Raw genomic sequence first — 10,146 nt, 5'->3', positions numbered from 1 at the left:
AACATTTTAGCAAAACCTTTGCTTTGGACCACTACACTTTTGACCACGGCTGGACAACATGCCCTCCCCAGAAGAAGCCAGCACGTCAACCACATCACCAGAAACCTTCAAGGAACTGGGCCTCATAGATCCTTTGCTGGAAGCCCTAGATAAGATCAACTTCACGAAACCTACCGAGATTCAGCAACGAGCACTCCCTCACGCATTAGAGGGTCGAGATATTATCGGCGTGGCAGAAACAGGATCAGGAAAAACTGCAGCATTTGCTCTTCCCATCTTACAAAAACTTTGGGATGAGCCAAAAGGATTGTTTGCGTGCATTCTTGCACCGACCCGCGAACTTGCATACCAGATAGCACAGCAGTTCGAGAGTCTGGGCTCCGCCATGGGGGTACGGTCCTTGGTCCTTGTCGGAGGAATGGATAGGATGCAACAGGCTGTTGGACTTGCTAAGCGGCCTCATATCATAGTGGCAACCCCCGGTCGTTTGAACGATCATCTTCAGAACACGAAGGGGTTCAGCCTAAGAAGCTTAAAATTCTTAGTGCGTTTTCTCCGGCCCTTGTGCCCCTAGCCCTTACAGTCGTATAGGTTATGGACGAAGCAGACCGTCTTCTCGACATGGATTTTGGCCCTGAAATAGACCAGATTCTCAAAGTCATACCCAAGGAGCGTACAACATATCTGTTCTCCGCTACGATGACCACCAAAGTTGCGAAGCTACAGCGAGCCAGTTTGATAAACCCTATGCGGGTCGAAGTCTCTTCAAAGTATGGGCAAATTGTCGCTATCCTCAGCTGTACTGAGATTATCTGTGTAGATACCAAACCGTGTCCACCTTGCTGCAATATTATCTACTCGTCCCCTTGGTTCACAAAGACGTGCATCTCATATATCTTGCCAATCATCTTGCATCGAATTCCATCATGATCTTCACCCGGACGGTGCATGATGCCCAACGGTGGGTGGTACATTGCAGTTATTCTGTCATTCTCGTCTTATTTATCCCATTACTTTATCCTAGATTGTCAATCATGTTGCGATCGCTTGGTTTTCCTGCTGTTCCATTGCACGGTCAGCTGAGCCAAAGCCAACGCTTGGGCGCTCTGGGTAAGTTTAAGAGCGGAAGCCGCAAGTTGCTCGTGGCCACAGACGTGGCTAGCCGGTTTGTTCCTTATTTATGGATATATCGATGTACTAATTGATGTCGCCCTGCTTATAGTGGTCTCGATCTACCTTCCGTTGACATTGTCATCAACTTTGATATTCCAACTCATTCCAAGGACTATATTCACCGCGTAGGACGCACTGCGCGAGCAGGTCGATCTGGGAAATCGATCACAATGGTGACGCAATACGATGTGGAGCTCGTCCAGCGAATAGAAAAGGTCATAGACAAGAAAATGGAACTTTGGCCCACAGACAAGGAAGAAGTAATGCTGCTGAAAGAACGTGTGGACGAGGCTGCCCGGTTGGCCATCAATGAGCTCAAAGAAGAAGCTAAAGCAGGTGGAGGTGGAAAGAAACGCAAACGCGAGGATGGCGTTGGAAGGGACGAAAGAGATCGTGATGATGACGTCGTGGAGGCCGGTGTCCCAAGAAAGAGACATTCAAAAAGGGGGCGATAGTTTTTCCTGTCTTTGGTACTTGCAGAAAACCATCTCGTTTAAAAGGCGAACTTTGTGGCCTCTGTTTGTCAGCACAGCGGTTCCCTGGGACAAGGTAATGGAATTTCAATATATCCAAGCATCATAGAGGAAAGATTTATATTTGGGCATATAGACTCACATACATTTCCTAAGACACCAAGGTGGTGGCAAGGTCGATGGTATGTAAAATCTAAAGTTTGATCTAAAGACGACGAAGTGGGCTGAAGAGTTCGCAAGTAGAAGAAATATCATAGGCAATGGTAGTGGTCGTCACATGAACATGAGATCTGAGCGGAGAATGTACTTGGTGCCATTGCGGACCAGCGAACCCTCGTGAAGTAGGCATTCGTTTCCGTGGCTAGTCAGACAGGGTTAGTCTGCGGTCAGGAAATAAATTCGGGGATCACCAACCGATGGAGGAGAACAGTTCCACGCGTTAGAGGTGCTACAATGGTTTCGCGTGGTTTCCCCCGCTCGTCCTTGTAGAATAGTGTCTTGCGCACAATTAGTATTGAAATTTGCAATTACAGTCGCCGATTAGTACCTCGCCGCCTTCAACTCCATCCTCGATTCCAGTTAGGTAAACAAGCACCGTCCATTCAGATTTTGCTCCCGTATCTGGGTCACGGACGGAATCGTCATAGTGAGGACCAAAGTACTGGGATGGCGTGTATTTGTACATGCGAATATTTGAGTTGCACGAGCGAGGCTGGCGCTTTTCGCCAAGGGGAGGGCGCCGCCTAGCTGACATAGGAGGAGGAAAAGATGGGAGATGAGGCAATAGGAGGGAATGTAACTTCTGAGCAAATGGAACAGAGGTCACAGAAAAACGAACTAGAGTTACGGGTGAGCACTGGACTGCCACACACATACACAATGATGTGAGCACTTGCAATTGACCCTCTCAGCCTCCCCCTTCTTCTTGGGAGGTGTTAACTCCAAAGGAACATTGTTGATAAACTTCACAAAGGATTTACATTCTTCAACAGAGAGAAACTCCTGTCTGTCAATTCAGAATGTGCGAAGGCTTGCCTTGCAGGAATGAAACGAACATCAATAAGGATGATCTGGTCTTCCTGCAGCACGCGACATTCGAGACCTTCTTTCTGCGAGATATCTGGAAATGTAAGAGCTGGCACTGCAGATTTGAGTGGTGGTTGGACAGTAACGTTCGATGCTTTCGATTTCTTTGGCATGTCAGTCTTCAGAGCTTCAGGCGAGCGAGACTTGATGGAGGCCTTTGGAGACTAGGTACGGCATTTGCCATATATGACGAGGGGTCGTCGACAAGACATGCCCCATGGCTGAGTTGGTTACAGCGTCCGACTGTTATTCATTGGCATCGGAAGGTCGTGAGTTCGAGCCTCACTGGGGCAGTTCTTTTTTGTATTCTTCTAAGCTTTTGTTTGTTCGGGTTTGTCATATGCGGCACTTCACAAGATTCCGCGCACATATTTTTCGAATTTGCTGACACTCTTCAACGAACTCGATGAATGCAACGGACTAGACCTTTACCCGACTGTCATCCCGAGTTTTCTGTTATACAATGGTCCAGTTTCCGGGAGTATCGTGTTGAGAACTGGCGACTTGCTCGGGATGGGAGCGGGAATGTTGTTCGCGGTGCAACATCATGGGGGTGGATTGACCTTTGTCTGCCCGTGGTCTTTTCATTCATATGGTCAAGGGTCAGTATCCTACTTGAAGTCGCTCAGCTCCGCTGACAGTCTAAACTTTGTAGTTTCGCGGCAGCACCATGTTGTGTGCATTCACAATCTTGGTAGTTGGGTTCACCGCGTACTGTCGTTGTGCACAAGTTCTTCATGGTATATTCCAAAAGTTGTGTCTGTGCATTTCCTCATTTATGAAACAGAATCTGTGCTAGTTTTCCCAGCCTATGGTATACAGCTCGAGACGCATCGGGGATACCCTTCGCTAAAGCCGTTCTTCGTGTCTAGGCGGTTTATTCACGCATCTCGATTAGAAGACTTCATCATAAATGAAGGTTTAAGAAGATGGAACGTCCGCTATTATCTGGCTGCTGTGCACGGGTCCAGCACGGACAAGATTACTATAGATGTCGCATTTGAGGTCAGCTCATTGCATGCTATCGTTCCCTTTCCCAATCTGATTTTGCCTTGATTCAGAATATTTTGCCACACTTTCCTGTCCTCCTGGAAGTCTATCAAGGAGTGCAAGAACTCATGTTCTACAACCACACGGACTATATGCATACCCGCATTTAATATACCCTCTATTTTGTCGATCAAAAACAATTCTTTCCATCACGCAGCGTTCTGGGTCTATTTCTCATAGTCTATCGCATTAGCTGGTACACCGCTAGCAGGAACAGCCATGAGGATATCTACTCCTTACTGCCTTCCTCACTCTCATATGCACTCAGAATGTCATCGTAGCCTTCGTCGTCCCCTTCTTCTGCAGCGCTATCTCTAGTTTCCCGCGCTTCAGCGAAGGAATATCTACTAAGCCGGACAACCGATTCCCCTGATGTTTTTCGCGAACGCCCCAACGTATCCCCAGACGTCTTCCGCCTAGGACGTGGAGAATGCGACGCAAAAATCGTGGACGCTGACGCAGGGTCGTTGGAACCGAATTCAGGAGCACGAGGTGTCATGGCCATCTCTTGATCCTCGAGCCACTCAGGAGGGGCAAGCGTATTGGGGCTGACGTTCTTGTGCTCAGCCGCAGAAACAGGCCGAAGGTTGCTGTCCCGAGTTCGCAGGCTGGGTAGTTTTGGAAGGTGACGCTTTGAGCGCACATGAGGATTCCTGGAGGGTGTCCTGGCCAGCGTGTCAGAATTGTCCGTATCTTCTCGTAGAGGTGGTGGTGTCTTTTTTCGTAGTAAAGCCTTGCTTGGTGTGGGTGGCCTCAGGGGAATGCTATCTTCGCTAAAGGAGCTCTCCCGGCTTTCACCATTCACCCGCACCTTCCCTGTCTCGACATGAACCGCGGTGATAGGTGTTGGAGGAATAGGGGGAGATGACACCGTTGTGGGTGAATCAGCGGGGGGATAGCTACGCCAGCCCCTGTCAGATGAACTGTCTTCAGCAGCAGACCTGGCATAGGTTCTAATTAATGGATCGCGCGTCGTTGCATCAGCCACGCCTAAAGGAGAAGTTGCACAAGGACCTCGCAGTGCACGGGACGCGGGTGCCATTGGTGATATCGACTTGCGGTTCAACGCCACTTTTCGACTTCTGCCATCGGATTCGATGTCAGATCTGGAGCCTATGCTTGGCTTCGAGTATGGTCTGCCGAGGGCATCGGAAGGCGACATCGATGAAACCGAAGACACCGAATCCGTGCGCAGTCCGTGTCCTTTGCTGCGCGTGACGTCTACCCAATCACCATGTCGTTTAACTGGCATCCCGCCGTCTGAGTGTGCGGACAACGGAGGTTTCGCGGTGATCAAGGAGCTTGAATTGAGTAGAAGAGGACGTGGTGCACCCCTGGGAGGGTGTGGCGGGGTTGCTGGACGCGAGGCTACTGTACGCGAGGCTGTTGTAAGTGAGTTTAGAGCAGCCAAAGACGCCAGAGAGGCCTGCGCCTTATGCATGAAGTTATCTTCCTGCTGAGGCTGGACTTCTGGGCTCGGAGGGGTGGTATAAGTTCCTCTGCGCGGTAATGGCAAAAAGCTGTCTCGTGGCGATCGAAAGAATGCGGGGCGAGGGGGTTCTTCAAAAGAAGTCCCTCGACTGCTACTAGGAAGCGAGCCCCCTCTATCCCCATATCTAGAATTGCTAGCACCATCGTTCTGTGGTGACCACTTGTCTGGGACAGGGGGTGGTAACTCAGATTTCGCGATCGTTGGTGACGATACACCTTCGTTCGGCGTCAAGCTTCCGCGTCGACTGCCCCATGCATCCATCGCTCTTGCGCGCCAATTCGTGCTAACTTTCGTGAAAGCCGCAACAGTGTCCGAATCTTTGAGTTTTCCAGCATAACCCCAAATACTTGAAGGCGGTGGGGTAAGTGGTAAATTCGAGGCGATTTGCTCTGGAGGACTCTGAGGGGGCGGCGGTGTCGGTGACTGTGATTGTAGCGGGGAAGTTGGTGACGGTGGAGATGGTGAATTGTCCATAGAGCTTTGGTTGGTAATCCCTCTCCACACCGAATTCGCAAGACGGGAGGTCAGAGTTGGAGCAGCCGGTGTTTCCGTCTCATTGCCATCTTCGTGGGAGTCCTCTTCATCAGAGCTCGATTCTTCGTCCTCCTCATCCTCCTCCTCTTCCACACCATCAGCATCAGCGACTTGGTTTGTAAACCCCTTCCACATGGTAGCTTTGATCCGAGCACCGAGTGTAACATTATCCGACTTCAAAACTCTATTCTCCTCGATGCGCCTCTGGGCCAAATCGTTTGCAGTTTGCAAGACTCGATCGATACCGCCAGCTGCATCAATCGGATAAGATTGCAATAGAGTGATGCCCTCGAGAAAAGCATCGCTGAGCTCCCATGGTCGAAGCGGAGAAGAAGGACGGATGGTAGCATGCTCTTCAGCCCACAGTCCCGGAGACTTACCTCCAGGCTTTGCGAGTCTTAAAAAAATTCAATATACAATTGTCAGTTCAAAACGAATTATTGACCGACCGAAAGAGCGGCGCGCGCGCACGGATCAGAAGACTTGTGCAGATATCAACGAGGGCGTCCAGTTTATGGTTCTCGTCTCGAGTTCTCATTGGGTACGAGAAGAGCACATCCCATACAGGTAGGAGTGAGGTAAGAGGAAGGGTTTGCGACAAGAGAGGTGCAAGCCAGCGACTGTGAGCTTGTGTCAGGTATGAAACATCACATCAGAGAGCGCGTCTTACTAGGAGTAATGTGGAAGCACAGGATCCAAGCCTTTGGCGTGCTGTTATATCGAGAGTCGGGGCGAGTCTATGATTCATTGGGAAGAACACATACCAAACTCGAAGCAAGGTCTCCGTCGGCTTGTGCCAATCGATCGCTGAATTTCTTCATCCAAACTTTGCCACCCTCCTGGTCTGCCAGTTCGGAAAACTCCCCAACAAGAGCTTCAAATAACCAGAATGTGTCTGCTTCAGCGTGGGCTAAATCTTCTGGTTCCACCTCCCTGACAAGAACAGCATACAACGGTACAAGCAAGGAAGGAATGTCTGGAGATTGGTTCGCGGGATTTATACATGAATGCAGATATAGTAGACGGAGGAGGGCTGAAATGTGTTGTGGATGGGCGCTGGGACCACCGAACGGCCCAGCATGTAATAGTGTGGTGGGTGCCCCTGGTCTGCGGGATGCAATGGAAGTCGAGCTCGGTAATGGTGAGAGCTCGGGCGCGCCAGCGTCGGGCTCTAGCCGAATTTCGGGAATACCTGTGGGTTTCGATGCGGAAATTTGTCCGCGAAGGACCAGCAGTCGTGCATCAAGAAGATGAGCACACCCAATCCTTTCAGTTTCATCAGCATTTTCATCTAATGGAGACATAGTTGAACAGTTCGGGCCACTCTCAAGCGTGTCGAAGAGTCCAAAGGGAAGACGAAATAGGGATTCGGATATTTTCATTAGCGTCGTATCTATGCTGCTCAGCGGCTTCGTTGGTGCTGGCATGTCTGAAAATGGTGACAACAGACGGCGAACGAGATCCTAGTCAATGTATCAGCGCGCGTCCTGAGACATGAGCAGCACGTACATAATAACTGTCTCGTAGTTTCCGATTTTCTTTTGGCCATGTTGACTTCAAAACCGGAACTGTTCCCAGTAAAAGCCTACATTGCAAGTTGTGTCAGTCAGAGATGAGCCACGCCGGCTTTCACGTACTTCCATATCCTAGGCCTAAGCCATGGAGGTTCATCGGGTAATCCTGACGATTCGCATTGGATATCATACCATGACGATTTGTAACTTCTTACCTTGCGAACATAGCCTCCGCAGACGAGGTAGATCAACAATAGGCGAACCTTGCGAATCCAAAATTTCGGAGATGTCATCCAGGCTAACTCGGACATTGAGCTCGTTTCACAAAGAGCTAGAAGAACACGCACATATCCTGCCTGGGAGGGTCTGCAGTCCAATTTACACGATACACATTTGATACATTGGTCAGGCAGTCATTCATCTTGGACGCAGAAGGTGTTGGAGGGTGTAATAATTGCATGACCTAATAAGTGTCAGTAAAGGGGGTGCAGAAAATAAAGAAAACACTTGCACGTAAAGGAACGTATTTTTCAAGGCTATTAGATGAGCTAAAGAAATGATGATGCATGCGCTGAAATAACATATCCCGAACGACGTCGAGTTCTTTTTTGATTCTGTGAGTAAGATCACATGCGACCAACTTTTCACCCTCACCTTTAATATTAACACTGGAAGCTGCAGCTATGATGGAGGCTGCAGCCTCTGTAAGGATGGGGCTCGGTGAACGCCTGATGAATGGTCACCATGATCAGATGTAACCCAAGCTTTCGTAAAAGGCTTGGCAACTCACCCTTCTTCCAACTCGCCAAGATGCTCAATGACCATGCTAACGTGCATTTCCACCACTTCCAATAAGTCGCCCATCGCATCATCTTGTATCAGATTCTGTGCCTTGGCGCGTGCAAGAGCAGTATTATTTTGTTGCAATAATGTTGCAATGTCGCGTCGGGTGATTTGCCCTTGAGAGTCTATTCTCTCTTGAATTTGTCCAAGACGCTGCGATGTCGATCGTAGTAAGACCTGCAGATGTAAATTACAAGGACACGTTATTGCAGATGTGTGGTAAGGACGGAGAGATGACTATACTTTAGTCGCAGTTGGGTCCCAGCTCGTCATGTTCGTAGTCCCGGAGTGTCTTTGCGACGGAGTCACTCGAAAGAGTATTGTCGAGTGAAGCTACAGGTCGGTGGTCATCAAAGTTTGAGTGGGACGGTAGTCTAGTACCACTGGCAGTGCGTCTGATACTCTCAGTTTTATGTAAACGTTAACGTTGGTGACAGTGGTCATTCGCACTTTGCACTGCCAGTGCAATTGGATCTTTAAATAGTGCTTGTCAACTTAGCGCCATAGGGCTTTGCAATTTTATTCAATAGATTGGTACATTAGGACGTTGAATCTAAGTGGACTATAATAATGATAGTTATATACACCAGGGTGGTAGAGGTTTTGACAATCGTCCTGACTTGCGATTGGTACTGTCAATCTGTACAACGGAGTCAGCAAATGACGGTGCGAGAGACACGTGTCGTTGAGACTGCGAATTCCGTTTATCTGATACTTCTGGTTGCAAGACAACCGAATGCGGATCACGAGAGGCACGGCGCGGCAAGGCAGTGATCGTGAGTGGAGATGCAAAATTTGCCTCCGGACGTGAGAATGGCAAGGAGTCAGATGACAAAGTGCAACGGGGTGATATCGAAGCCCGAATATTGAGAGCAGGAAGGTGGGGCGAGGCAAGCGCCATTTCTGGGTCTACCACGATAGGTGACCCTGTATCCGTTAAGACTTTTTCGCGTGACTCAACCACCACGGGTATCCTCGACTGGCGGTAAATCATAGCAGCAAAGTAGCTGGAATATAGAACCACTGCTTGGGCTGTAAGCGGCTGTGTCGATGAAAAATATGTTCGCAACTGACGTATGGCAGGAATTATCCAACAGCCCATGAGGGTGTAGATATTGATCAACTTGCAGACACCTTGCTGATCGGCAGCTGAAGTCAAATTTAGAACAGTGTACATCTGGGTGCAGCTTTACCAGACGTACTTTGATTTGGACATTGTATTTGAGGATTCCAGTAAGTGAATGCGACAGCAGATGCTGGAAACACATTGTGAGGGATGTCACACGACCGGTTACAAAAACCTCACCTATTTGAGCAATTGCAAGTAATAGTATTCGAGCGGCATCTAGCCACACTCGGAAGTCCAGTAGCAACCTGCAATGGAATATTTGTCAAGCACACCAGTGTGGTCAATATCAAAATTGACGCACAGGAAAGGTAAAATTAGGATTGTTATTACATTGGTCAAGAGGAAGACAGCCGTTAACGATCCTGATTAACGAGGATCTCATATGAGCACACAATTGAACGGGATGACTGTGATTGAATAGCTCACGACTGCAGAGATCAGATATATCCCAACGGGCGTAAACCTGGACTGAGAGAAGTACAATCCATAGAAAGCTAATGAGTATGATACAGGCTAGTCAAACTGGTGATCAGACATTCACGGAGTGATCGAATGAAGTAGCACGCACTGAAAGTTACAGCGCGAACCTTGAAAAATACAGGAAAAGATTCCATGTTCGATACAATGCTTGTTGTAGCCGATGAAATAATGCAGGATGAGAAGTGAAAGGAGTTGTGGATGTCAAGTACAGATGTTGAGACGGATGAAAGGACAGTCGAGAGCACCTCCAGAGGCGACTCGAGGTAGAAAGCACGGGAGTAGGTAATTCTTGCATTGGAGAATATAAGAAAAACAGTGAACAAAAAGGTGTGGAACTTTGGAAGCAGGGTCGTAAGGAAGTTCATTCAACGC

General features: G+C 48.8%; 5 protein-coding genes and 1 non-coding gene across 6 annotated transcripts; 3 read left to right on the top strand and 3 right to left on the bottom strand.

The window, feature by feature from the left end:
• Positions 1–58: 58 nt before the first annotated feature.
• On the top strand, positions 59–1,628 carry DEU56DRAFT_906013 (DEAD-domain-containing protein; the record flags this gene model as incomplete). Its single annotated transcript, XM_041356787.1, has 5 exons — positions 59–544; positions 592–770; positions 821–961; positions 1,025–1,165; positions 1,223–1,628. 5 exons carry the CDS (start codon positions 59–61, stop codon positions 1,626–1,628), a joined length of 1,353 nt encoding a protein of 450 aa, XP_041215810.1.
• Positions 1,629–1,804: 176 nt separating this feature from the next.
• DEU56DRAFT_16602 (uncharacterized protein) lies at positions 1,805–2,986 on the bottom strand. Its single transcript, XM_041344856.1, has 5 exons — positions 2,702–2,986; positions 2,543–2,648; positions 2,194–2,483; positions 2,061–2,143; positions 1,805–2,007 (listed from the first exon to the last, which is right to left on the bottom strand). The coding sequence occupies exons 1-5, from the start codon at positions 2,843–2,845 to the stop codon at positions 1,920–1,922; spliced, it is 711 nt and encodes a 236-aa protein (XP_041215809.1). The 5' UTR covers positions 2,846–2,986; the 3' UTR covers positions 1,805–1,919.
• Positions 2,944–3,026, top strand: DEU56DRAFT_t5. The gene has a single exon. It is a non-coding gene; the product is annotated as a tRNA-Asn (tRNA).
• A 54-nt stretch (positions 3,027–3,080) lies between these two features.
• Positions 3,081–3,952, top strand: DEU56DRAFT_16506 (uncharacterized protein). The gene is made up of 4 exons (XM_041344849.1): positions 3,081–3,334; positions 3,388–3,472; positions 3,520–3,737; positions 3,794–3,952. The coding sequence occupies exons 1-4, from the start codon at positions 3,143–3,145 to the stop codon at positions 3,890–3,892; spliced, it is 594 nt and encodes a 197-aa protein (XP_041215808.1). The 5' UTR covers positions 3,081–3,142; the 3' UTR covers positions 3,893–3,952.
• On the bottom strand, positions 3,900–8,639 carry DEU56DRAFT_16511 (regulator of Vps4 activity in the MVB pathway-domain-containing protein). The gene is made up of 12 exons (XM_041344850.1): positions 8,409–8,639; positions 8,113–8,342; positions 7,977–8,050; positions 7,834–7,925; positions 7,670–7,785; positions 7,538–7,620; positions 7,446–7,488; positions 7,318–7,393; positions 6,573–7,271; positions 6,479–6,519; positions 6,258–6,428; positions 3,900–6,205 (listed from the first exon to the last, which is right to left on the bottom strand). The coding sequence occupies exons 1-12, from the start codon at positions 8,436–8,438 to the stop codon at positions 4,012–4,014; spliced, it is 3,849 nt and encodes a 1,282-aa protein (XP_041215807.1). The 5' UTR covers positions 8,439–8,639; the 3' UTR covers positions 3,900–4,011.
• Positions 8,640–8,650: 11 nt separating this feature from the next.
• Positions 8,651–10,120, bottom strand: DEU56DRAFT_764228 (uncharacterized protein). Its single transcript, XM_041350881.1, has 7 exons — positions 9,863–10,120; positions 9,721–9,807; positions 9,596–9,656; positions 9,472–9,539; positions 9,368–9,421; positions 9,240–9,314; positions 8,651–9,188 (listed from the first exon to the last, which is right to left on the bottom strand). Exons 1-7 carry the CDS (start codon positions 9,906–9,908, stop codon positions 8,743–8,745), a joined length of 837 nt encoding a protein of 278 aa, XP_041215806.1. The 5' UTR covers positions 9,909–10,120; the 3' UTR covers positions 8,651–8,742.
• Between the last annotated feature and the right edge of the window lie 26 nt (positions 10,121–10,146).

Source organism: Suillus clintonianus (assembly GCF_016758775.1).
Source record: "Suillus clintonianus strain FC179 chromosome Unknown DEU56scaffold_1, whole genome shotgun sequence".
Classification (NCBI taxonomy): domain Eukaryota; kingdom Fungi; phylum Basidiomycota; class Agaricomycetes; order Boletales; family Suillaceae; genus Suillus; species Suillus clintonianus.
The sequence above is the reverse complement of the archived record's forward strand: the minus strand, read 5'-3'. Positions and strand labels throughout refer to the sequence as shown.

Coding starts and splice junctions, on each gene's coding strand:
- DEU56DRAFT_16602 (XM_041344856.1), bottom strand. CDS start 2,845: ATGCCAAAGAAATCGAAAGCATCGAACGTTACTGTCCAACCACCACTC. Junction 2,484..2,542: donor GGAGGCTGAGAGGGTCAATT/GCAAGTGCTCAC, acceptor CCGTAACTCTAG/TTCGTTTTTCTGTGACCTCT. Junction 2,144..2,193: donor ATGGAGTTGAAGGCGGCGAG/GTACTAATCGGC, acceptor ATTGTGCGCAAG/ACACTATTCTACAAGGACGA.
- DEU56DRAFT_16506 (XM_041344849.1), top strand. CDS start 3,143: ATGCAACGGACTAGACCTTTACCCGACTGTCATCCCGAGTTTTCTGTT. Junction 3,335..3,387: donor TTTCATTCATATGGTCAAGG/GTCAGTATCCTA, acceptor TAAACTTTGTAG/TTTCGCGGCAGCACCATGTT. Junction 3,738..3,793: donor CTATAGATGTCGCATTTGAG/GTCAGCTCATTG, acceptor GCCTTGATTCAG/AATATTTTGCCACACTTTCC.
- DEU56DRAFT_16511 (XM_041344850.1), bottom strand. CDS start 8,438: ATGACGAGCTGGGACCCAACTGCGACTAAA. Junction 8,343..8,408: donor GGGACCCAACTGCGACTAAA/GTATAGTCATCT, acceptor TTACATCTGCAG/GTCTTACTACGATCGACATC. Junction 7,621..7,669: donor GACCCTCCCAGGCAGGATAT/GTGCGTGTTCTT, acceptor TGTCCGAGTTAG/CCTGGATGACATCTCCGAAA.
- DEU56DRAFT_764228 (XM_041350881.1), bottom strand. CDS start 9,908: ATGGAATCTTTTCCTGTATTTTTCAAGGTTCGCGCTGTAACTTTCA. Junction 9,422..9,471: donor ACTTGCAATTGCTCAAATAG/GTGAGGTTTTTG, acceptor ATGTGTTTCCAG/CATCTGCTGTCGCATTCACT. Junction 9,315..9,367: donor AATACAATGTCCAAATCAAA/GTACGTCTGGTA, acceptor ATTTGACTTCAG/CTGCCGATCAGCAAGGTGTC.